Raw genomic sequence first — 27,463 nt, 5'->3', positions numbered from 1 at the left:
GGGCTTAATGACACACACACACACACACACACACACACACACACACACACACACACACACACACAAAATCATGTTTCTGTGTAATAGCTGCCAAATGTTGTCTGTCAACCATATTGGCTGAAGTGACTAGTGTCTGTCTGTCTCTCTGTTTTATTCAGTGTCTCTTTCTGCCTGTCTTTCTTTTTCACTCTCTTCAGTTTTCTCTCTTTGTGACACTTTTTTCTCTCTTTCCTTAACTCTCTCTTCTTTTTCTTTCCCACTGTTTCTCTCTCTGCCTCCTAACTGTCCGTTCCCTCTCCCTCCCTCCTTCCCTCCCTGACCGTCCTCTGCCTCTCGTGCAGTCCTATATCCTTCCACCGGTGTGAGTGTGTAGAGGCGTTGAGTGGGAGCACGTGCGGACTAGCCGCGAGAGGAGAGAGAGGGATGGCAACAGAGTTAAGTAAGCGATTGGGTGCGCGCAAGTCTGTCTGTCTGTCTGTCTGTCTGTCTGTCTCTCTCTCTCTCTCTCTCGCGCTCTCTCTCTCTCTTTCTCTTACCCTCTCCCCCTCCGCGTGCAGTTCGCCAGTTCTTGGCTGTCGGCGCGTGGATACGGCGTCAGGAAGGAATCGAAGGGCACGCGCGTGGCTCCGTCTGTCTGCAAGAGAGATTTCGGCGCTCCGAACACTCACACACACTCTCTCTCTCTCGCGCTCTCGCTCTCTCTCTCTCGCGCGCGCGCTCTCACGCGCTCTCTCTCTCTCTCTCTCTCTCTCGCACAAGCACTCCGCCGCCTCAGGATCAACTACAACATCGCCTCTCGCCCTGACCCGCCTCCTTCGCTCGCGTGCGCGCGCACCCGCACACTCGCGCCAGACTCACATGCACGGCTGGATGTTGTATCGTTAAGCTGCACGTGAGGTGCTTACACTTGATTGACCGGTGCGTGTGAGTGCGCGCGCGCCTGTGTGTATTAATTTGTATGTGCGTGATGTAACTCGATGTTAATACGTATGTGCGCGTCCACGCGCGTCTGCGTTTTGCTTGCTGTACATCAGTGTAATTGCTTACTTTAAAGGTGTTGGTTTTCTTTGGCACGAGACTGAAGCTGTGCGGTGTTCTGGCCGAGAGAGAGAGAGACAGACAGAGAGCTGTGTTTGGCTGTGATTAAGGCAGAGAGATAGAGAGGAAAGCCGGGGGATGCTGGTGTGGGTGTATGTGTAGGGATTGCTGGAAGGGGTTTAAGGAGGAGGAGCGAAAGCCCGGGTCGTGTCTTGTCTCTCTGTCTCTCGTTTCTCTGCTTATCTGGAGCAGGATCTCTGTCGCTCAGCCCTCCACTGGCTGTTCCTGCGTTTTGGTGTGTGTGTGTGTGCGCGCGCGCGCGTTTTCTAGGTCTCCCTGGTATTTATTTATAGGGACAGCTGGGCTTTTACTTCAGACGCTCTGTGTAAACTGCCCTTTTCTTTCTGTGTCCGTGCGTAGCCTCGCTAGTTGGTGTCTAAGGGGACAGTTTAGAGTCGAGACGCTGTGTACATATAGATGTGTGTGGATGTGTGTCTGCGCGCACGTGCATTGTGTGTGGACCTATGTTGGGGACAGTTGCCCAGAGAGTCGAGGGGCTCCATAGACATCAAGGCTTTCTTCCAAAACGCATTAGAACACTTAATTTTCCCTAGTTTATGATTTGTTGGTTGGGGCGGGGGTTAAGAAATATCAATATTATATTATGATTAATGTCTCTTTTATTAGAGAGATGATGTTTTCCATTGTGTGATGTGGATATTCTTTTTACAAGTAGTTATAAATGAATATTTTAAAGTATTTCTCAATAGATTTTCTTTGTGTGTGTGGTGTCTCGTTGTCTGGGGACAGTTTGTGGAAGTTATTCTTTAAGGTTGCAGCGCTGGTGAGATCAGATATCCAAACTTTTTTTCATGCATGTACCTGTTGATGAATGAGATTAACCCACATTAGCATTACAGAGAAATGTAACATTTGCTTGTATAAAGCCACAAATGCAGTAATGTAAATTTCTGCACTTCCCTGATGTTACATGTCATTTCATATATTATTAATGCAGTAATACATCACTAAATATTTAAAATATCGGTTAATTAAAAAACAGTTGTTCAGTGAGTGTGTGTGTGTGTGTGTGTGTGTGTGTGTGTGTACATTTATATATACTAATTTTGTTTTAGTATAATCTTCCATCCCTGTTGCATGTATAGATGTGTCCCCTCAGCCTTTAGTACAGTGAATGGGTTAAGAAACATTTTCTGCGTGTTCATCGCTATTTTATCTTTCTGCTACTCTCGCTCTCTACTTCTGTGCCTTTCTCTCTTATTTTCAATGTTTATTCTCGCCCCCCTCGTTTGTTCTTTCTCATTTCTCTAGCTCTTCTGTTTTTCTTTCTCTCAGCCTCTGTTTATATATGCTCTCTGTGCTTTCTCTTATTCTTTCTCTCCTTCTTCTCCTTCACTCCTTTCACTCTTTTCCCCTTCTCTATCTATCCCCCTTGTCCCCTTCTCTATTTATTCTTTCTAACTCTTATTGTGTCTCTCTTGCTTACGTACTTCAATTCCTTTTTACAGAGGATCATCTTATATACATCGTCATCTTTTTTTCTGTCTGTCTCAGCATCTTGACATGTCACATACTTTTAGAAGTGTACAGCATCATCATACTGTCTCCTTTAGCATCATCTATGGATGTCATTCCACCTCACGTCTGTTCAGTGAAGCTTTTGGCATGACATTAAAACCAGTGACCATGAGTGCTTTTTTTTTGTATGTGTATGTCTGTAGTTTATATGCTATGAATATGTATTTTGTAATATTGTATATTCAGACAAAAGGCATTGCTCATATTCCTAGTCATAGATCACTTACTCAATTTCCTGTCAAAGGCTGTTAGATGCAAGTTATTCATTTTTCAGAGTTAGAGAGAAAAAAATTAAGACAATTAGACAGAGCCCTCAACAGCTGAATATAATATCCAGTTTTTTCAGTATTTAAGTTGTCCATCCTTTTCCCCAAAACCTCCAAATGTCAGTCTGGTTGAATTTTTTTTTTTTTAACTATTATACTATTATATTTTTACTATTTTACTACTTAATCTTAAACAGTGTTGTTGAGGTACAAAAAAAGTGTTTCACTGTAATGCTAATTCTACATTTAATTCTATACAATTGTATCAGCACCTGCAGAAACGTACATGAATATCAGATTCCAGCTTTGGCTAATAATTCCTGTATTGCTGCATCCCTAATTTGTATTGTCCAATTACATAAGCACACTGACTATTTCTTTCCTGCAGGTGTGCGTGTGATTGTGCCAGCCCTGATGATGGAGCTAAAGGACAACTGTGGCAGTGAAGGCAGTCGTGAGACAGAGAGTGGGGTTATGGGTAGTCTTGGAGGTCCGTCTTCCTGGGGCTCATTCACCCAGCGCAGCACGCTGCATGGCCTGCGCTTTGTTTTCCCGCACGCTGCCTCTTCCCGCCGCTCTGCCCTGCGACGTCTGCTCTGGAGTGCTGCCCTGTTGGCCTGCCTGGTGCTACTTGTGCTAGAAAGTGCAGAGCGTGTAGCCTATTTCCTTCAGTACCCCCAGGTCACCAGCGTGGACGCAGTTGTTTCTGGCAGCCTGGTATTCCCTGCCATAACAGTCTGCAACCTAAATGCCTACCGCTTTACGCGACTGACCCGCAATGACCTGTACCATGCCGGAGAGCTGCTGGCGCTACTGGATGTGCACCTACAGATCCCTGAGCCACACCTGACTGAACCCCATGTGCTGTCCTTCCTCACTGAGAAAGCCAACTTCAGCAACTTCCGACCCAAGCCCTTCAGCATGCGTGAGTTCACTGAGCGGGTGGGTCATGACCTTAAGGAGATGATGCTCTACTGCCGCTATCAGGGCCAGGAGTGCAGCCACCGGGACTTCAAAACTGTGAGTATCTGCTGAGTTAGGCTTACTTACTTAGTTATGCACAGGGTTGCCTGCTTGAGCTGTTTGTGGGTTAAAGTGTTGAACTTGTTGGTCACGCTGCATTTTGGGTGTTGTGCTATTTGGGGATTCATCTACAGTTACGCGTTTAGCAATCTGGTTTATTTTAGAGTAATGGTTCTCAAACTGATGCTAAGGTGTTCCAATGTGGTCCACTTGTTGGCTCTATCCCTGTTCCCAATAGACAAGGATAGAGCAGATGGACAATCTCTGGGACCCTTAGGACCAGTTGGGAGAGCACATGATCTGGAGCAACTGAGATGAATGTCTTGCCTAAAGATTCTAAGGTCAGAAACGTACCTCACATAAGTACATGGATGTAACGACGGAAGGATAACATTTAAGGCCCAATCCCATTTCTTCTTTTTACCCCTACCCCTTGTTTTTGAGTGTCACCCTAACTCCTTGGAACAGAGTACCTCTGTAGGTAGTAGCCTGTTCATTAACAGGCTACTAGCAGTGCTCTGTAGGTGACCCGGCCTGACGTCTGTGATGGGAGAGAAGGGAAATGTTCAGCTCATTGCTGGGCTTTAGTTCCATTTAGGGTATGCTTTCAACGAGGGGGTAAAAGACAATTATTTATTATCGCCCACCGCTAATTCATTGGTGATACGAAGCTGAACTCAGCTATTCTTGTTCGAATTTTCCTGTTCCACCTTAAATGGTGCAGCAGTTGCATTCTTGAGCATCAGGTGTCGATACAGCTGAGTAATGTAGGGGATACTCCTGGAATGTTTAAGGTGAAATAGGACAATTAGCTAGCTAGCTAGCTAGCTACCGAGACATTAGCATGCTATTAGCAATTTTTGTGCTTGTTACGAAGAAAACGACAATAATACGTTGAAATGACATTAAGCTAAAATAATACAGTGGTCATCATATTTTTTTTAACAGAGAAAATACTCACATTTGTCGGTTTTTTGGTTGCTCGTGCAGCCATCTTTTTTTTTTTTTTTTTTTCTTTTTCTTTTTCTTCTCTCATAACACTCTGTTTGGAGCGTGCTTCTGAAAAACCTCATGTAGCCCGAACACTTCGCCCTACCCGTCTATCTCGAAAAAATTGGGACACCCTAACCCTAGACGTGAAGTGGTAGGGGCAGATTTAAGTGCCCAGGATGCACATATGACTACTTGAAACTGGATGTGTAACAACAAAAACACTAGTTTATAACCATCGCTGTAACAAAAGAACAGTCCGTACGGTGGAACTAAGCTTTACATTTTCATATGTATACTTGAGTGGTTTGTTTCTGGCCTAAGTGTCTTTGGTGGACCTTATTTAGTAAAACTGTTCTTGCTTGGATGGGGGAGTTGGTCTTCTTGTACAGTGCATTGGCATCTACTACCCAAAAACGGTGCCCTATCACTTTGGATAGTCTTAGATTCATGTTTATTATTCATCTCCCTGTTTTGTAGAGGCATCAGGCATGTTTTGTGAGCTTGGGTTGCTAGTTTTTATGTGAGATTGTATGGGCTTGAGATGATTGTGTAGCTGTAGGAATGTACCAGGGCCATTCTTTTGACTTCTGTTGACTCTGCAGTCTTTGAAGAGGCTGTTGTTCTGCACTGCTTTCTTATAGCCTGTAATGCGCTTCAGTTTCAGCCTCTGGTTTTAACTAAAGAATTGTAAACGAGGTATTTCATTGTATTTGTTGGATTCTGTCCAAACTTACTAATTCTTTATATACCCTACAGATTTGGAGTGGTAGGTCAGGCATGCATTGCCTGCAGTTCATTGCTTTTGTGTGAGTTGACTGTGGACCATGTTCTGTATCATATAAAATGGAGTTGAAGTAGTGTGCTATATGTTGGTTTGGTTTGCAGTTTTGGTTTAGGCGAGATGCGTTTAAGGAGCAGCTGTCCAAGCTGTGAGATTGACACCAACTTGTGGCTTCATCAGCATTTCTTTTAGGCATACTTGATAACTGCGTCCTTGGCGTAGGATGCAGTAGGGGTGGGTGATGTGGCAACAATATATGACCAAAATAACATCAGGATATTATTTTTATTTATTTATTTTTTTAAAGAGGCTTAATAAATTCAAACAAAATAGAACCTGTAGTGTCACATAAGAAATACGATAAGAGTAATAATAAAAGTTGTAATAATAACAAACCTACCACTCTAATAATTTTTCATTGTGTTTTGCAAATTGTGTGGCTTTAAATCAAATTAAACAGGCCTAATTACATTTATTTTAGAATTAAACACATAGTTGGTCAGTGTTCTAGTAATGACATCCACCTCATGCTGAGAAAAGTGTGAAGTAATTTATGATTATGATAAAATATTGTCATATTACCCACTCCTAGCATGCATTGTACACTGTGGCAACTTTATGCTTTCACTTTTCTGCCCCATTTTGATGCCATGACAGATGGCTTTACCATATGGCTCATGCTTCCTTCTGCTGCTGATATGTAGTAGCTGTTGTTTTCTGTTGCTGACTTGTCATGCTTTGCTATGTTTGATTCTCGTGTTTATGGGGTTTGTAAATGTAATTATTTGTATTATTATTATTGTTCAGTCTGGCGCTGTCTCTATTGATTACATTTAGTACTCTGCCACTTACTTTGATAGATTAATCATGCAATCAGAATGATGTGTTGGGACTGGATTTAAGACGATAGCTATTACACAACGCCAGTTTCTAACTCCAGATGGGACAGTAGTAATACAGAAGCGTCCTAAATTGACAGTTTCCTAAATGCTGTCCTAACTTCAGAACAACACCAGTGGTGTTCTAACTGCTTTTTTAACCATTGTTTCTATCATTTTTAGGCAGAGTTCACTACAAGCATAATGAGGTTACATCTATTTATATCACAAAATGGTATTTTTCTTTGAGAATTTTTCTAGCTCCGTTTTAAAAATCCATGACACTTCAGACTCTAGCTTCACCGCCCCATCACATTACTCTTGTGTGTTAGTGTTGACAACTCACCAATTAAATATTGCAGCAAAAGCAGCGAATAATGGGAGAGTTGAATGTGTGGCTGTTTATTAGAAGGAATAATGCAGTGTGGGTCACATGCTGGTTAAGGTGATTGGGAAATGGTAACTGAAACTGTGAAGGTGAGATACTCTGTTAAACAGGAATGGGTACCATCGCTCTTAACTTTGTTGCACAATTTTTTTACTTTTTTTGTTTTAAATAGATAACAGTAGCTGTCTAGTGAACTCATTTGCCTTTTTTAATGTTATTCTGATTGTGTGTTTACATTTATTTATACATTGTCATGACATGACAGATGATTGTCAACTAAGTTGGTTAAGATTTGTGAACTTGAGAAGATGCTGTAAGAAGGTTAAACTCGTAAATTAAGATGAGTATTACCACTACTGTGAACATTTTTCACTCTCTTGACTCAGAGCAGGGTATTTCTCATCAACCACTTTGAATTACTTTATTTATAGCTTATTAATTTAATTATGCACAAATAAAAAAAAATCTACTCTTCTTTAATAATCTTCTTTAATTACTTTTAGTAATAAACCATGTACAGCCTTGGGGTGTTTTTTTTATTTATTTTTTTAATATATATTTGTAGACTTCAGCAGAAAATAATACATTGTTGCATTTTAGCTTTGGTTCACTTAGAGTTCACAGTGACGCATTTGACATCGATCTCAAAGATGGAAACCAAAGTCATGTGCAGAAATTGGCACAATTAGTAGGGTAAATTTTATGACATACTTTTGGTGACCTTTTGGAACCCTGCTGTATTTTGGCTTAGAGATTTTCTGTATCTCTGCCTTTTGTATTTTCATATTCTGAAGCTATAAGCTGCCAGAGGCACTGCGTGCCATGCTTGAATAATAATGGTCACAGGCACAGCGCCTAGAGAATCTAATTCTGTGGCGAAAACATGTTGCATTAGTACATAATTGAAATGTGCTGTCATGTGTGTATGGTGAGTATTTTATAATGCTGTTGTTTGTGTGATTGTGCCTTGGTCATATATTAAAACTGAATGGAAAAAGTACAAATGTACAGTAATTTAGAACAGCAGTGGAATTTAAAAATGCTCTGTAATCCTCCAAATTGCCAACTAACCACTGCAGATTAATTGAGAGTGTATGTTAGTCATTTTTGAAATTATGTAATTGAGTTAATTTGAGTAATCTTGACAGCCCAAGTTGAATCAAACTTCAGTCTCTTAATAAGTTAGCCAGTATCTTTTAATCTCAGTAGGAATGATTTGTGCGACTGTAAAAATGCATACAGTTCTGTTGAAATGTTTTGGGCATAAACAGTTTAAAACACAAAGAACGCGAGTTTGGTTCTAGATTGCTCCTCGGTGCCTCCTGCCTTTGTGTGCACTTATAAATTCCATCAGCAGCTCATGTGATTTAATTTAATGAAATATAGATTAGCCTATCCAGATATTGGATGATTTTTAATGCTAGGCTTGCTTGACAGTGTCAAAAAAAACCCAAAGCAAATTATGCAACTTTTAATCTTAACTCAACATTTTACATTACTTTTATTGAACTTCAAATAATTTAACATATTAAATAGGTTATTCTTCTGTTAGCATGGAAATTACATTCAGTGAACTGAAAAGTAAAGCTAACTGTTTACTTTTAAGTTTAAATGCTGTGCTACTTAATATTTGTACACTATAACAAATGACTGTTTTAATAAAAAAAAAAAAGAAAAGAAAAAGCATCCTGGGTGCCTTTGCCATTGAAGTTGAGCTTAATAGCAAGTTGTCAGTCTGTTTTCTGTTCTGTTGACTTATTTGACGTTTGAACCAACTAACCAACTCAGTTTTTAGGGAACCAGCAAGTTAAACATTTGAGTCATTCTCACAGGGTTTCATGGGCAAATAAATGGTTACTGCCCAGCTGAATACCTATTAAATAGCTGCCTAAAACCCTATGCACCGTACTATACGTTAAGATTCAGTAGTTCGTTTTAGTGGAACACCTGCTATGCTCTTGGAGTTCCGGGTCCTGTTTAAGGTTCGGCTTGCTTGCTCTGCAGGTGTTGTCTTATCACAGAGAGATATGAAATGGCTATGTGCTGTGGTCTGCTTTGAAGATCCCCCTTTTAAGAAGTGTGTGTGTGTGTGTGTGTGTGTTTGTGTTCTGTCCCTCCTGGGGACCAGATATCAAAGGCAGGCATTGGTCTGGCCAGCCGCACGTGCTGTGCTGTGACCCCACACACGCGCACACTGTACTTGTGGACTCTGACGATAGTCCGTCTTTGTGGGGGTGGCAGCGTAGCATGAGGATGGCTCATTTCCCCATCCTCATATTCTGAGAAGATGAGCCTGTCTGCTTAAGATACAGTGTGCATAGGCTATATCTGCCTATGCTACTTTGCTAATATGCTAGCAGAGTAAAGTGTAGGTATAGCAGCGAATTGAATAAGCAAGGATGTTTGCATCTTGGCCATACTGTGGTGTTGCAGTTACTAAAAAAGGGCCTGAGGAACAGGCATCCAGCCGGGCTCTATTAAGAAATGGCTGAATGAGTTCCTCTGCAAGGATCTGGGGACATGTACTGTTAGCACTGTGAGCTCACAAGGAATTACTCACACAAAGCTGTGTTTTTCCTGGATTTTGTTGGTAGAATATCCAAAGCCACTGGAGAACTCATGCATATGTGGTGTCACCAAATGCATTTGGGTCTGGGTTATTTAAAAAAAAAAAATACCATGAATACAACTGGTTTACACGATACGCATTTATCTTTTAATAAATACAGTTGTGATTGATTAGATTAGGGCCTGATTTATACATTATAATTTATTACCAAACTCTTCTCTGACAAAATGCTTTGTTTTTCACACTTTGACAAATAACGCAAATGTATCCCTTTAGGAATATGTAAGAATAGTTATAACAGTTCTTTAAACCAACACTACTGTTTAGCCTGTGAAGTCTATTTAAAAGAAGATTGTATCTTATTGGGACTGGAAGAATGCTGTAGATTGGTTATGTTTGCAAATGTCCAGTAGGGGAAGGGATCAGGGAGTTTCACATCTTTTTTTTTTGCTTTTTTTTTTTTTTTTTAAAGAACTGCCCCAAAATTTCATTTTGCTGGCAAATTTTGTTTCTGTAAGGACTAAGAAATTTTGTGTTTAAAGCCTGTTGTGTCTAGCTAGAAGGCTAAATCTAGATGCTATTCCTACAGCACAATCAAGCTCATCTTGGCCATCATGATTAGTGTTAATATGCCCCCTCACAAAACACATACATGTGGTCTGCTGCAGCTTTGACCTACTATTTTTGGTGTACATTTTTTAAACGTTAGTTGTTTTATAGTCTTTAATAAAACCATGTATTAAATATAATATTGAGTACATTTACATTTATGGCATTTTGCTGACACTCTTATCCAGAGAGACTTACAATTTGATCATTTTACAAAGGGAGGCCAAGGTGGTGTTAGGAGTCTTGCCCAAGGACCCTTATTGGTATAGTGTAGGGTGCTTGCCCTGGTACAGCGTAGAAGGCAAAGGTGTTAACCACGTCGTTACAGTAAACATTACAGCAAATGTGTGCATTCATGAGCTTCTTCTGGTGCACATTTATGGCAATTTGCATGCTAACAGTGCTCCCTCTTGGAGAAGCTTCAAACAGCAAGTAATTTTCAAAGCCTTGTGCGTGTGGTTTCATCATTAAAAAAAAAAGCTGTCTTCTGTTATAGCAGAGTTTTTATATTTTAGCTTACAGCTGACACTTAAGCTATACAGAATACTGCAGATTTTGCTCACTCAGCAGGGACAGTGCGGCATTTACTTTATCATAGTATTTTAAAGGCCTTATTATAACAACGTTATAACGGTAAAAATGAATAAATGTTTTTAAATATTTATCACCTTTTCACTGAGCACACCAGCCATAGATGGACCAGAAGAACTTTTTCTCTAGTTTAGCACCAACTTGGCTACTCTAGGGTAAAATACAGATTTGGACTCCATTTAAAAAAAAAAAAAAAAAAAAAATGTATATTTTTTTAAAACCCCAACGAGTCACTTTGAGGCAAGCTGAAGTTCCGAAGCATGTTGATTATTTATTTTTATCCTGCCCTCAATCTGAACTTAACACAAGCTAAAACACAGTAAAAAGCTACCATTACAGCGCATAGCAAGAAAACTAACAGACAAATTAACAAATGTGTCTTTCTCCCTCACAAATAGAAAAAACTGACTACTGGGGTGCACGCCTGCACATTTCTTAAACAAACCCCTATTTCCCAACACATTTTACGAGGATGTCTGTCCAGGACTTAATTATGAGGGAATTTTGAGGATGTTTCTTTTGAAGTCAATGCTCTTTTTGATTTTTAAAAAATTTGTTTTTCCCCCAGTCAGATCATCTGTATGTAAAGAATGGCTGTGATTATTTTCCTCAACAAAGTGCCAAGTGTGTTGGAAAGGTGCACTGGTGACAAGTTTAGGCACTAGTCAGTCCTGCAACACGATAACTGGGAGGACTACCTTTATATCTGTCTGAGTTGACCTGCATTTTGAGCACAGCTGTCTGTCCACAGAATTTAAGCTTCAATTTAAGTTTCATTACTTGTTAGCTATACCAGCTTCATAACTCGAATGCAAAGCTAAAGAAGTCACCAAGCATGTCTTGGGTGTTCGATTACATTCGCAATAAGGGGGGAAATTTGTGTAAATTTTATTTTTCACAATGCGTGCTAAAAGGACAGGGAGATTGGAAAGGAGTCCAGTGTTACTGTTTTTGAACATCATTTGAATCTGGCATCTCTAGAGGCCTCTTTTTTTTTTTTTGAGGCAGATACCACAGAGATCTGGGCTGTTTTCCATATTGTCGCCATTTTTCAGTTTTTTTTTTCCCCTGTGTAAATACGGCAAATTATCACCCTCCCATTGTTGTTATCCCTTACCTGCTACCCACAAACCCAGCAGATAGTGAAATGACTTAAAGATAGGATCTCTCCCAGAGTGGTCCCCATCCACGCATGGCGAAACAAATCAGCAGCAGTGTGAAAGCGGATATCATGAGCTGTGGAAGGCTGCAAAACATTTGCTTCTTGTTGAGCCCCTGTGTGACTGTGTGTGTGGCCTACACGGTTATGGCACAATTATTGTGTTTTGAGCCTGAATTTATCATGCGGTGAGTCACTTAGTCCCCAGTAGAGAGCAGAGACTGATTAAAGTGTAGTTGTATATGTTGTGGTTCCCTGTGGTTCATTGGTGGCTAGCGTGGCTGTCTGCGATGACTCATTTGTATTAATCCTTTGATTATGGAGTCCTCCATTTAAACTCTAACAGCTTCCATGTGGGACTTGTGAAAACAGTCTGTCACTGTCCCTTAAAGTTATTCCCAAATGCTTATCTACTAAATGACTTACTTATACTTTCTTAAGCAGTAAGGCTCATCCTACAGTGTATATTCTGCTAATGATGTTTCCTTTTTTACACTGCTTGTCAGTGTTTTAATACAAAGAAACGTGCATTTATTGGTTTGTAGCAACAAGATATTAAAGACGTTTGACCAAATTAGTGATGGTGCTTCAAAGTCCATGCATTTTATTATAATAAGGAAAGGATATCTTCATTTGTAGGGTGCTTTTCATACCAGGGACAGATTATTAATTTAAAATCAAGGCAATGACAGATCGAATTGAGAGGATTAATACCAAAGAGGTGTAGAATTTTAATGAAATACAAAGTTAAAGTGATACATTTTCCAGTGTTTCAGAAGTGAGCACCATGCTTACCTGTCTTATAAAAGCTGGAAGAGTCCTTTTTGTTTTCTGTATGTTACAGAAGGATTTGGATGAGTGGCAGCTAGGTTATATAGAGCCTTAAAAACTAATTGCAGAACTTTTAAAATGTGTCCTGAAAGATGCAAAACCTGTGTAGTTTCTAAACAAGTTTGATATCTTTGTTTTTCTTCTAAAACATATACTACATACTAAAACATATCTATACTGCTGCATTTTGTACAAATTGTAGAAGATGGATTGTGTTCTTAGGAAGCTCGGTCAAAAGAGCATTATAGTAAACATCTTAAAATCAAGGCCAAAGTTTAGCACTATTTCCTGAATCATAAAAAGCTGCTTTAGTGACTGCATTACATTTGGGATAAAACAGAGCTCAGACTATAAAATTATACCCAGGTTTAGTGCTTCAGGTTAGGACTTCAAAACAAAAGAATCAGGCTTCTCATATCTTTTAATACCAAGGGTCACTTTTTTTTTTTTTTTTCTTTCTTAAGTTGTAGAAAATGATCTCCACTGAGTAGTATCTGACACATAGCTGATAAGCTTGTCAAGAGTCTTGATTTTTCAAAGGAATGGAAATTTATAATTGCATATCATCAGCATAGCTATGGAAATTGATGTTTCCTAAAGACACCACGTGGAGAGAACATGTACAAAGAGAAAAGCAAAGGCCCTAAAACTGAACTCTGTGGGACTAAAGAAGTATTGAAATTTTTGACTAACGAAACTTTTTTTTTATCCTCTTTCTGTGCATTCATCTGTAAAATTTAATGTAAAGAAAATGACACGTTTGTTGATTTGTATTTGTGATGCAGAATTTGTGTGAATTGGAATGTGACAACTCATTTTACCATTACTCAGGCTGAACACTGACTGATCTGAATTGTGCTCTGAATGATTGCATGACAAACTCACTGTGCATCCAACAGTAAAGGAAACTTTGTGCACAGGAAGCTCAGATTCTACATGCTTACACATTTTACTATGCACAGTGTGAACATTGTTACACTGTAACACTGCCCTGTAATGGATTTAAATGAGTTGAAAGGAACAACATTTCTGACTGTTTAGCTAGGCAGGCGTTTGGTTTGAAAAGGTTAAACCACCTTTGGGCCAAAAATGTTTGAATGTGGGCCTTTAACGGTAGTTTGAAAAACACAATTGTCAGTTATTTAGGCAAAACCTGCCCCAATTTCTCCATAATGTTTTATAGCTGGTTCTGATTTCTTTGTAGCCAAATTGGCTGGTGGCTTATTTTTATTGCTGGCCTCTTTTACTTTGATGCTCACACTAGGAGGGATAAATGAACACACTTTCAGTACTCTATATTAGTTATTTAAAAATTTTGGTTGAAATTTAACAATCAAAAAGTGCTGCTTTGAAAGTAAAAGGCAACGAATTTGGTGCGATGAATCGTACGTAATTGCGCCAAGACACTTTGGCACAGGTGTAACAGCAGCATCCAAATACAATGCGAGTGCCTCATGTTATCACCGTCTTAAACTTACAACACTGATCAGCCTAGTCAGCCATTGCTTGTTTGGAGCAAAAAACTGCTGACTCCCATGTGCTTCTCTTGTTAAACTTTGCAGATATTTTTTTTTATTACCTAATTGAAAAGCAACAGTGAAATTCAAGAGAAGGAAACATGTTTCTGAATTTTTTGATAGGCAGTGTACTGTTCTGTTGTTTTGATTCATGAAGAAAACCTCGTTACATGTACTGGCCAGTCAGCTGCTGAAGAAAAGTGGCTGTGAATTTGACGTCATTTAGAAATCAATGTTGAGATGATCCTGTAGAATCGGAGGGGAAGCCTGAGCTGCTGTGTGAGGATTTGGTCTGTGTGTAGGGCTTGTGGGATTAGCGCTCAAAGCCTTTGGCTCTCTCTCTTCCGTCCTCTAGCACTCAGTCAATAACACTTGGCCACTTTTTAAAATCTTAAGTTCAGCCAGACTCTGGCTTATACTGTTTTCTTCCACTGATAAAATTGTGTTTGTACCTTTTGCTTTGACTTCTCACAAGTAATAGTTCCTGAAGGTTCTTGTCTTGTTCGGAGTTAGGAGAAAAACATTAATATAGAATCTTTCTGTTATTGAAAGTGTCTTAAAGCAACCCAGAATGGTTGTTCTTTGGCTACTCTCCAAAAAAAAACACCTTTTAGCACATTTGTCTTTGAGTGTAAGGGAAGAAAACTTTTTTTTTCATTTGAGAAATATTCTGCTGTGCGTTTCTAAACTGACATTCAGGGAAATTAGTTGTTTGAGAGCGAGAGAAGAGAGTGAAAGAATGAGTGAACGCATCATAGTGGTACACCAGGGACCAGAGTCAGCAGTTGAGTGGCATTTTTATAAATGACCACATGGACGACTGCAGGGGTGAGGAAATTTGTTTCTGTGTGTCAGAAGCAGCGATGTGCTAGAGAAGAGAAAGAAGGTGCGTGCGCGCAACTGATAAGAAAATTGGAACATGCTAAATCTATGGAATGAAGTTCTGGTAACAGAAAATATTGATGTTTTATACATACTCAGAGAAAAGGTACTATGCTGTCATTGGAGCAGTACCCTCAAGAGTACGTCTTTAGTACTTTCAGGCAGGGAATATACAGGGAGATTCACACGAAAGAGGCCCCAAATACACTAATAATCTTGCTCAGACAAAGCAATCTGAATGAAACCATGTGCTGTGTGTTCCTCAGTATATCGCTGTTGTCGGAACCAAACCTAAAATCTCAAAAATGATAAACATACTTCACTTCTAATGTAAGTCAATGGAACCAGACATCTTACCAAGTAATTTTGGGACATTTCTTTTGGTCCATTCTTCATGAAATGTACACACAGTATAAAGGACACCAGGTATGTTCAAATTATGTCAAAAACTCAAAAATGACAAAAATGGAGATGTTAGTTTTTCTTCCGACAGCAGCGATATGGAGCTTCAAAGCTGGGATTGTCTCTACCTCTGAATGAGGTAGCCAGCAGACGGGCATTGCAATGCCTCTGCTTGCAACTTCCAGGTGCGTACGCACATATCTCTTCTTGTGTCTGGTAGAAATCAGTGATTGCTTTTAGCGTTGCATGTAATGCAATCTATTACATGTATGTCAAGGTATGTAGCATATTTTTCTTGGTTCAGATTGCTTTATCCTAACGAGAGTTACAACAGAATAACCGGGACCTCTTTTGAGTGAATGTAATTCTGCTGTAATCTGTCGCAATAAGATCATTCAGGTTGTTTTGATGCATCCTGTTTTTTTCTGCAGCCTTATTTCATTGTTCTGTTTTAAAACATTTCCCACCATTTTTTGCTGTTTTTGGTTTTCTTTTTCTTATATCTGATCCTCATGCTAAAGGTTTGGATACGTTTAACATGCCTGTTAACCCCTGAAATGTCCAGGAGCCACCAGCAGATTCAAGCTTCCATTTCTCACTTTTAAGGGAGACTGTGGCCAAAATCTCTCTAAATGTGGTAGATTTTTGGGGGTAGAATTTTATTTATTTTTTGGGCAAATGCAGCAGGAAATCAGTCAGCTAATATTACTGCTTTCTTATTGCAGCTGTGTATCTGTTGCAAACGTCTTTAAATGAGTCGTACAATAGTGAAAGGATTACTAAAATGACAGAAATGACTCATCAGATGAGTGAGACAAGAGGTTGCAGAGCTGCAGCTGGCTAATGGTAGCTTCCTGGGTATCTAGATATGTTGGGCTTCTTTTCTCTGGCTTAAGGTTGAACAAAAACCCCACTTGTTTCTGGTGTTTTGTTTGGTTTTGTTGGACACTTAAGTGTTGCATACTGATACAGATCAGTATTTTACATTATTGGCTCATTCATTGGCTAACCACTATATCAGTCAGTGCCTAGTGTGCGTATGTCTGCGTTTGTGCTCTGCATACTCGTGCTTATGCATCTCTTTGAACATAATAACAAATAATGATAGTCCTTTGTTATATGTAGGACAAGCAGTAATTAGCCAAAAGAATGAGGAGTACATGGGAAGCAACACTGAGCACAAAAGCACGTATTGATGCATGTGTGCGCCCAAGAGAGCAGCCAAAGTAGCACTGTGGGGTGAAGTGTGTACAATAGATGAGATTATGTGAAGCGCAGTGTGTTTATGGTGAAAGAAAAGCTAACTTTCAGTGTATAAAGTACATATGTGGGTTAGTCAGTGATCCCATGGGGAAGATGTGTAGCAGAAGATGAATGGTAGACTTCATGCACTGCACGTTTTTATATTTCCCCTGCTGCAACACACCTGACTCAGCTCATGAAGGGATTTATAATGAGCTCTAATGAGTTGTATCAGGTGTGCTGAAGCAGAGGAAAACGTTACAATGCGTGTAGGGCAGGGAGTTGGACTGTTTTTTGGTATATGTGAAAAGGCCCATGTAGTAAATAACATTTTGCAACATGGGTGTTGTCACTGATGTAATAAGAACATGTATGTCAGAGATAGCAAATTTGCAGGACAAGGAAAAAAGTGCTTAACTTTCAGATGCCAGTTTCCCAAACCAAGATTAAGGCTAAGCCTGGACTAAGAAAAATCTCAATGGTGATACACCACTAGCACTGCAGTTTAGTCCAAGACTAGCGGGACGTTCCAGTTGGGAAGCAGATGTCTAAGTAGACCGCATGCTAAGGCAGCATTTGTGTGCTCCCGAAACAAGTGCTGTTGTTCGAGAGGCAGCATAAGGCAGCTGCCTTCTAAGCTGCCTTAGTTTGACCAAATACGAAGGCAGCATCGCATGTATCCATCTCCATGAAGGCAATCCCACAATACCGTACACCTGCCAAGAGTTCCAGCGCTCCGGTCTGATCAACACGGCAGGCGAAGCGGCCGTTTCTGCAGAAAGAGGATTTTAGAAATGCAAGTTATTTCTTTACTTCTGTCTTTACTGTTTTGATGAATTGTTGTATTTGTGTAAAGTATTCAACATATTGGTTTGTAGATACCTAGAAATTGTTCCTGTGGTGAAATTCTGGCAGTTCGCTTGTCTAAGGTGAATTGACTGGCTGCGTTAGCTAGGTTACATAAAGCCAACGTTAGTTAGCCTAGTTAGCATGCTAACTATGTAAATGCGATGGCTCTTCAAAACGAGAGTCCGGTTTAAAATACTGGCTGTTTGCTGTTTAGTAGCATTTAGTTTAGTGCTCTGTTTTTTTTCTGTCCTCAGGAACTAACTAACGTTACAGTGGTGAGAGGTGCTGTCTGAGGGGCTGAGGAAGATGAGCAGTTATGGGGTGGGGGGCTGCGCTGAATGACTGAAAGCAGCTGACTTGCCCAGTGTTATTTGGGGAAAACAGGGGGACCAGCGATACAGGCTGACGTTCTTCCTGAACAATGAAAAATTCTGTAACTTGTGTAGAAGTTCAGAAATAAAACGTTTTTTAAAGTAAATGGTAGTAAACTACGGGTGCTTATTTTTGCTGCTCTACTTGTATTGCTGTGCTTGCCACAGTCACGGAAGTGTGAGGTTGATGGCTAAATTTCAGAATATGAGCTCATAAATCAAATGAGAATGCATAAAATAAAAATAGCTGCTTAACATATTGCGTGGAATCCCTTTTTCTGAGTGCATTTTGTACAAAATTATACATGACGTTACTGGTTATCCTTTACATGTTAGAAATAAAGCAGCTTCATTAAGGTGGATGAGGACGGAATGAATTGAAATGATTCATGCACTAATAGTCACGATTATCTACATTTATCTGGGCTGCTGAGTCGAGTATATAATGATAAATATTAAATCAGCCTGTTCATATACACATTTCCACAACCGTGTCAGTGCAAGAAAACAGCTGCTGCAGATTCAGTCCTTTTACACCAAGATGATCCACCTTTAGTCACAGGTGAATATAAGCTAACGAGACTGAGAGTAAACACAAGTTATGATGTACAGTGTGGTGAAGCGCTGTCCCGAATGCGATGCCTACTAAGGTTCCTTTTCTGTTAAAATGCTGTCCAACAGGAGAGCTGCCTTAGAAGGCAGTGACTAGTAAGGCAGCTGCCTTCAGAGTGGAACACACTGGTCTAATCCATGTCCAGGTAGCTGGTCCTTAATGTTGTATTGCAAATTATTTAAAATTTAAAGGGGAACCAGAGGGAGTTTCTAGGCCAAAAACCTAACCCTTTCTGTGGCCAGAGCCAGTAATAGATTTTTGTGGTGTAATTCTTTAGATTTAGCAGATTCTTATCTAGAGTGATTCATAATGTTAGGTGAATGGAGCCTAATGTGCCATTACTGAAGATTTTGGTGGGCGTGCACCAATCCGTTTCCTCTGGTACTGATTGATACCTAACCTCTGCATTGAAGTGTAGTTAAGAATTGGAAACATGAACATTTTATACATGCTAACACACTCTATTGCCAAAAGTATTCACTCGTCTGCCTTCACAAGCATATGAACTATTCTACTTAATCTATAGGATTTAATATGATGTTTGCCCACCTTTTGCAGCTATAACCGCTTTAACTCATCTGGGAAGCCTTTGTACAAGGGTAGGAGTGTGTTTATGGGGCTTTTTTTGACCATTCTTCCAAAAGCGCATTTGAGAGGTCAGACACTGATGTTGGACGAGAAGGCCTGGCTCGCAGTCTCTGCTCTAATTCATCCCAAAGGTGTTCTGTCGGGTTGAGGTCAGGACTCTGTGCAGGCCAGTCAAGCTCTTCCACACCAACCTCGCTCATCCATGTCTTTATGGACCTTGCTTTGTGCACTGGTGTGCAGTCATGTTGGAACTGGAAGGGACAGTCAGACAAGTACTGTTCTCCAGGCAACCGACAAACCCGCACTTGTCCATCGGATTGCCTGACAGAAAAGTGTGATTTGTCACTGCAGAGAACACGTCTCCACTGATCTAGAGTCCAGTGGCGGTGCCACTGCGGTGCTTTTCATTGCGCTTGGTGATATAAGGTTTGGATGCAGCTGTTCAGGTCATGGAGACCCATTACATGAAGCTCTCTACGCTGTTCTTGAGCTAATCTGTAGGCCACATGAAGTTTGGAGGTTTGTAGTGATTGACTCTACAGAAAGTTGGTGACCTCTGCGCACAGTATGCGCCTCAGCACCCGCTGACCCCGCTCTGTCATTTTATGTGGCTTACCACTTTGTGGCTGAGTTGCTGTTGTTCACAATCGCTTCCACCTTGTTATAATAACACTGACAGTTGACTGGAATATTTATTAGAGAGGAAATTTCATGACTGGACTTGTTGCACAGGTGACATCCTATCACAGTACTATGCTGGAATTCACTGAGCTACTGAGAGCGACCCATTTTTTACAAGTGTTTGTAGAAGCAGGCTGCATGCGTAGTTGCTTGGTTTTGCACACATGGCGATGGAAGTGGTTGGAACACCTTTTATTCAATGATCTGGGTGGGAGAGTGAGTGCTTTTGGCATTATAGTGTAGCTGACAAAACACTCACTAAAACAATTAACTGGGAAACCAAAGCCACTTGGAATTACTGTATAAACCCAATTATCAAAAAGTCAAGTTTTCTGCAGCTGCTTAAACTTATAAAGCATTATTAGCTGGCTTCATCAAACAACCTTAGCTTATTCAGAAACTTGGCCTTTTTTTTCAGCCATTTTTGAGTGAATAATATTGGCTGCCAATCATGTATCATTAAGATTTGGCTATTTATATGTCAGCACGGTTTTAGCAACAGGAGGTTTTTATTTAGAATGAACCCGTGTGTGTGTGTGTGTGTGTGTGTGTGTGTGTGTGTGTGTGTGTGTGTGTGTGTGTGTGTGTGTGTGGTAGGGTGTAATTAGGGCTCTGACTGAGCTCTGCTGATCACACTGACGGCCAACATCAGTGCATGTCAAATTTTATTCACATCAGAGTGACAGGCTTGTCTCGCTCCTGCGTTCCTCAGAGCACCATCTTCATTAAGCCAAGTGCATCTGTTTAAAGGGCATCTTCAATCAAAAGCCATCTACTTAAATGCGTCTCGCCATTTACAGCATTGTCAGTGTTTTGTAGAAGCATTTGGAGGTAAATATAATTTAGTATTAAGCACTATCAATACTAAAGTGAGGAGGAAAAGATTTCCGATATAGATTTCAGTTCTTGAAATGAGAGAAAATGAACTGACAGACCTGTCCCTGCTGAGTTAAAGTACTTCCTAAGGTGAAGTGTGCTGCGCAAAAACCTCTTAGATAGTACCTAAGGATGTCTTTAAGTGAAAGTCATACACCCTCACAGTTTCCCTTAATGATCAGATTTCCCTTAAATAACCCCTCAAGCAGTGCATAAAGTTCAACTGTCATTTCCCTTAAGATAATTTAAAGTAAGGGAAGGAATTGGATATGAGAAGCTGAAGCTGTTTCTGAGTGTTGGAGATTTTTGAAGAGGAGAATGTACACGTACATGTTTGTGATGAGAAATGAGCAGTTACAAAAATATTGAGAGGGCATGGATTTGGCTGGCACTGGTTTTTGATCTTTTTCATCACCCCATCTATCCATATGCATATATATATATATATATATATATATATATATATATATATATATATATTTTGCTCAATGTAAGGCTGTTTTCTGAGGGGAATGGCATCTTCAAAATAAATTCAAATACATAAAATATGGATAGATTGATTGATACACTGTATTGCCAAAAGTATTCGTCTGCCTTCACATGCATATGAACTTGTGTGAGATTCCATTCTTAAGCCATAGGGTTTAATATGATGTAGGGCCACCCTTTGCAGCTATAACAGCTTCAACCCTTCTGGGAAGGCTTTCCACAAGGTTTAGGAGTGTGTTTATGGGAATTTTTGACCATTCTTCCAGATGTGCATTTGTGAGGTCAGACAGTGATGTTGGACGAGAAGGCCTGGCTTGCAGTCTCTGCTCTAATTTGTCCCAGAAGTGTTCTATCAGGTTGAGGTCAGGACTCTGTACAGGCCAGTCACATTCTTTCCACACCAAACTCACTCATCATTTGGATGAGTGAGTGAATACATTTGGAAATGTAGTGCACGTGTTTGTACATCAATAACATATGTTCAGACTGGGGATTAAGCCTACCTGGTCTCCACTGCTGCAGCCATGAGATCAAGGATTTTTTTTTATTTCTAGAAAAAATGAAAGGCTGATAGCAGCCATGCCACAATCTTGCACATCTTTGTTGTAAGAGGTTTTATTTTAAGCTGTGAGAAGCTTTAGACAATTCCACCTATATAGTGACTGACGATTGTTGTTATACTTGGCTAAATCCTACCTCCTTTGTCAGAAAAGGGACTGACATTCAAGACAAGTGATTTTGCATGACAAGGTGGCAAATGCAGAGTTAGTCAAAATGTAAAAAAAAAAAAAAAAAAAAAAAATCATGTCAGTATATTTATAGTATAGTATATTTAATTTATGTGAACTGTATTACAAAATGTAACAGAGGAGTCTGCAGCCTACAGAGGGTGATATTCATATTCATGTTGTCTGTGTGGAACACAGTCTTTGCTGATTTTGCTGACGTGGTGTTTTATGCATCTGGGCACCTGTACTAAATGGATTGTATGGAGCTGGGTTATGTCTGCCTGTGTTTTGTATATGTCTGTATAGGGCAAAGTGATATTTAGGTCTTCTGTTTTAGCTTAAGTTATGTTGCAAACTCAGTGCTCCAAAATAGGAGTGGGGATTTAAAAAAAAAAAAAAAAAAAAAAAAAACCTCTTTAATCTTCCTTTAAGATTTTTCTTTTTATCAGCTGCAGAAATGGCACTAAACGTCGCTACTTTAAGGATCATTTCTGGCTATGAACTAGATTTTATGTTATGTAGTGTTCTGAAGCACAGCAGTGGATCCCTGAGCCTCAGAATTCACAAATGTCTATTATTTTCCTCTGTGTTCACCCACTACAGTACTCAGCATGCATTACACAAATGCATCGTACAGTTGTAAAGAAAACAGCGATTCTATCTTTATTCAGCACATCCTTCAGCCAGAGAAAACAAGCTTTGTAAAAAGGAGCTGTATAATCCGTTTCCTCTGTTGTAATAATTTTTAAAAAGTTACTGTAGTTACATGGCTGAAATAAGATTTTTTTGGAATAATAATAATAACAAGCTTTATTTATGTAGCACATTTTTACACATAAATGCAGTTCAGTGATTCAGAGGCTTGAAAAATGAAGGTGTATATGTTATTATAACAGTTCAACAAGCAGCATTATTAAAACAAAAAGCAGGTGTAGTTGAGACATTTCACAAAATTACAAAGTAAAAAAAAAAAACTCATGAAAGAAATCAAGAAAAACTATTTGTTTTTTGTGTGTAATAACATACCACCTCTGCACTTTTGTTAACTTTCGATACTATAAGTAAGCCTGCATTACTTTAGCTTCAGGGACAATTTGAATAATGCAGAGACACGGTCTGATAAAAATAAAAATCTAAAAAATTTAAAATGTAGTCTGGAAGCTTGTGTAATAATGTCAGAATTGGTGTGATATGTTCTCTCTTCTGTGTTGCTATTCAGCACACTGGCTGCAGTGTTCTGGACGAGCTGTAACTGATCAACTTTTTGGCAAACCAGTAAACGGTGAGTTATTGCAGTCAAGCTGCAAAGACCAAAGCATACATTTCTTGGCATCAGGCAGACTAATATAGGCTAACATAAGCAATGTTCCTCAAATGAAAGGTAGTTCAAGTAACATTGTCAATGTGTACTTTAAAATTTTACTTTAATATTTTGCTGTGTTTATTTAATACCTAAACTAATGCATGTAAATGTACATTATACATTAACACAATTTTTGAAGTGAAACAAATGGCCATGTTGTTAAAGTGCAGAATGCTAGCTTTAATCATGATACTAGCCTTCATGCTTATTAAGTGAAGCGTGTAGAAATCAAAGTCCTTTCTATACATTCCCCAATTCCAGGGGACCAAAATAGTTAAATAAACTAACATAATCTCTTGTAAATGTGTCATTTTTAGTACTTGTTGCTAATGCTTTACAACACTGAAGATAATTGCTTCATTAGCCAATAACTGATTGCTAATGGGCAACATTCACTGCTTGAGTACAGAGGTCAGAAGATTAGTACTTGGAAAAGGCCTGAAGTTACTTGCTCAAACTGGATGTGTGTTTCTTTCTCAGAGCTCATTTGAGGTCAGGGCTGTTGGAGTCTGTGCCCTTGGCTTTAGGAAGAAAACATCAACCCAGATCAGCTACGAGATGTTCTGGCGTATAGCACTCAAGTGATTTTAATATGAAATACAATGTCCTTACATCCATTTACTTGGCAGCATCAGATAGTAAACGTTGGCGTAATAACATGGCGATCGCTGCAGGCTGGCAGGAGATTGATTGATATCATAAAATGTGGTTTTGTCACCTCCATAAAACCTTTTTTCAGCAGTGAATGAGAGCTTTTCTTATAGTCCCTGAAGATGTGCTGACAAGATCTTGAAGGCCTTGTTGCTTGCTTGTGACTTATATTTATTTATTTATTTTTTTTAGTACATGCATTCTCAGAATAAGTGAAATAGCTGTAGAAAATTCTCACTCAGGGTGAAAGGGGGAAGGAGGAGGTAGGAGAAATGGGGAGGAATGAGAAAAGTAGAGTGAAAGAATGAATGAAAAACAGATTTGTCTGGTGTCCTTTGGCTTAGCCAGGTTCATTATTGTTTAGCCAACCTGCATGTTTCTAGCTCACTGACTGTTCCACTCTAAGGTACCCCGTGACCCTTCTTTCTGTCATATTGTGTTGGGTTATGTTGGCTCATGCCTAACATATTGGATTGTGCCTAGCTTGTTAGATTGGTACACTGTAAGCTGCTAAGAAACTAGTCTTAATGGACAAAACCCCTCTGCTCTGAAGTATCATTTACTATGTTTTATAATGTTGAATACTCTAATAGATTGAAAATGAAAACATAAGCATATTATTGAGTTAGACAGAATAGCGGTAATAAGGTGTACTATGGTATTAGAAATTAGTAGAAAAGGTTCCCCATGTATTTCAAAGTTACTACTTCAAAATTGTGTATATTCCACATTTGAATGGCCAAATAAGCACATTCCACTCATTTATATTTATCAAAAAAAAAAAAAAAATATGTGGAATGTGCTTCTTTTTAATGGGGCTCATTCATATTTAGCAGGGCTCACTGGTTGGTGCTGTGGGAGTTCAACAGTAGATGGAGCTGAAAAGAGAAAGATCAGAGTCAAGAAAGCTAAGCATTAGAGTAGCTCAGCGATGGCGAAGTGGCAAACACAACAGAACAAGCTTGGTTTCGGCTTTCATGGGATGTAACATGCGAACGCAAATAAACGGCATGACCTTCTTGTTTCACCTTGTTGTCAGTGCTTAAAAAAACAAAAAACGGATAGAACAGCCATCAAAAATATTGTTTCCTCTCACTAAATGATTAGGAGAGTATCTCCTCCTCATTTAGGAGGTAAATATCAGTGCTTTTACACACGGCCACACAACAGATTTATCTGGTTTTGTAGACGTGGAACTACATGAAATGCATTACAAACTGAATGTGCACAAAACACAGCCTCCACAAATGAGCAAATAGTGAAACTGGCTCGGCTGCTTTCCATTTGGTATTAGAAGTAGCATGTAGAGCTTTTTTGCGCCATTCAGCAGCTATTCTTTGAGTTCTTCCACATGTAATGTTAACTCTGATGTTAATGGCTAAGTTTCAGCATCTTTTTAGAACTGCTTTTGGATAATGTAATCCTTTTGATGTTTGTGAAAAAATTTCGGTTGCTGTATGTGTTAAGTTTAAAAGAAACATGATAAAATATTTGATAACTGGAAAACTATTCAGAGCAAAGGGGGATATTTACAAACATGCACACAATTTTGCAATAAAATGTTGCATTTGAACAGAGAATGAATAGGAATGTATGCAAAATTACTGCATAGTAATTCGTAATAACTATAGTTATATGTATTCCTTTTACATGGTGCTAATCCCTAATTTAGATTGCAAATGCAAAATGACTGTAGAATATTGTACTGCACAGCTTTTGAAAATGGAGTTACTTTCACTGGTGTTAATTACAACAATGTGAAACATTTTATTTAAATAAAAATACTTAAATTAGAACACAGTTCTTACAGCTTCATACTTGAATGTCTATATTAGAGGGATTGTATATTCGTGTTATAATGCATTTACCTGGAACTTCAAAAGAAAAAACAGGATGTGAGTAGGAGCTCAGGTCTCCCAAATCAGTTCTTACCACAAAATTCAGAAAAATTGCCTTGTTACGCAAGTCTGAAACAGTCTTAAACAGACTGTAAGAGAAAGCAGGATTCATCACAATGGTAATTAATAAATATATATATATATATATATATATATATATATATATATATATATATATATATGTATATGTATATGTATGTATGTGTATGTGTGTGTGTGTGTGTGTGTGTGTGTGTGTGTGTGTTTATTTATTTATTACAATTTATTTTTATGAACCACACACCTGAAGGTACTTGTAGATGTTTTGTAAGTGTATGGATGACATTTGAGGTGACAGCTTCTGAATGAAATTATATTTCATAAAATATATATATATTCTGACTAACTATTCAATGAAGAAGCAGTTTAATAACAGGAATGGAAAAAGTTGAGAGTTTGTGTAAGCTTTTATATTATGCTTTGTTACTGTGCAAAACAAGTGCCTTAATGTAAGTTCATTACCAAGTAACTGTTGTTAAGGGTGTGATTTGAGAACCTGGAGGCAGTGTGCTTTTATTGCTAACAAGGCTAATTGTGCCAGCTGATGTTAGCGGTGTCTAGAAACAGTAAAAATAGATGTCTCTCACAAACTGGTTGCATGTTGTCCAGTGTTGAACGGCGAGTTCCCTCAGCATCCGGGGTTGAGTCGGTTAGCTCTGCTAGCTCATTAGCTTATCTAAAGGGGCTGGTGCGGTTATTTATGCAACACGAAAGCCTATTAATTTACCTTGTTAATTTTTTTCAAACATCTTTGTGTGCTGTTTGTGCAACACCAGGTTTATCTACCTTGAGATTTGGTCACCACTTTCTAAATGTGAGGCAGTCTGGATATTAACTTTTACTAGAACAATATTATACAGTGTTATACAGTTTTTTGGCTGTGTTAGTAATTTAACCTGTGAATTTATTTGACACTTGTTACTGAAAACAGTGGTTCTAGACTTATGCAGTCTCTGACCTGTCTCACAGAAACTTTAGACAAACACTCTTGAAACAAGAAATCAATAATTTTTATATATATATATATATATATATATATATATATATATTTTTTTTTTTTTTCCACCCCTTGATTAGACTACTCCCTCATGAAAGTGTTTTCTGTCAGGTAAATCTCTAAGTATGATAAAATCCTTCCTTAATTGTCTGCAATGCCAGTAATCTCCCACAAATATCTCAATGTCTGTATTTCTACTTCCCCTCCCATCTGCATCTCCAGCTGCCTACAGCAGCTGTCTTGTCTTATCCGCCTCTTGCTCATGTCAGGCTAAACCCCACTTGCTAGTGCCTCCGCAAGGTAGATGCGTTCAGTTTGGAGACTTCTGGTTTCTCTCCAGGTTTTACCTCTTATTTCAGGGCTTTTTCCTCTTGCCAGTGTTACCTTTGCTTTGCTGCTGTCTATGCGTGTGCACTACTTTGTGGTGATGTCTAATGTACTAAAGACTCTACACATAAAACTGACTGAAATTGACTCTACCCATGCTCTGCCGACTAATGCTTTTTTTTGGTAACATCTGTTTCTGGAATGACCAGCTTTACAGAATACTGA

The 27,463-nt window shown here is 39.1% G+C and overlaps 1 protein-coding gene across 1 annotated transcript; it reads left to right on the top strand.

Annotated features, from left to right (window-relative positions):
- Positions 1-347: 347 nt before the first annotated feature.
- LOC119265085 (acid-sensing ion channel 2-like) lies at positions 348-18,095 on the top strand. The gene is made up of 3 exons (XM_037544502.1): positions 348-439; positions 3,292-3,923; positions 17,872-18,095. The coding sequence occupies exons 1-3, from the start codon at positions 424-426 to the stop codon at positions 17,908-17,910; spliced, it is 687 nt and encodes a 228-aa protein (XP_037400399.1). The 5' UTR covers positions 348-423; the 3' UTR covers positions 17,911-18,095.
- Positions 18,096-27,463: the final 9,368 nt, after the last annotated feature.

The sequence above is a fragment of the Pygocentrus nattereri genome, chromosome 14, assembly GCF_015220715.1.
Source record: "Pygocentrus nattereri isolate fPygNat1 chromosome 14, fPygNat1.pri, whole genome shotgun sequence".
In the NCBI taxonomy this organism is placed as follows: Eukaryota; Metazoa; Chordata; class Actinopteri; order Characiformes; family Serrasalmidae; genus Pygocentrus; species Pygocentrus nattereri.
The sequence above is the reverse complement of the archived record's forward strand: the minus strand, read 5'-3'. Positions and strand labels throughout refer to the sequence as shown.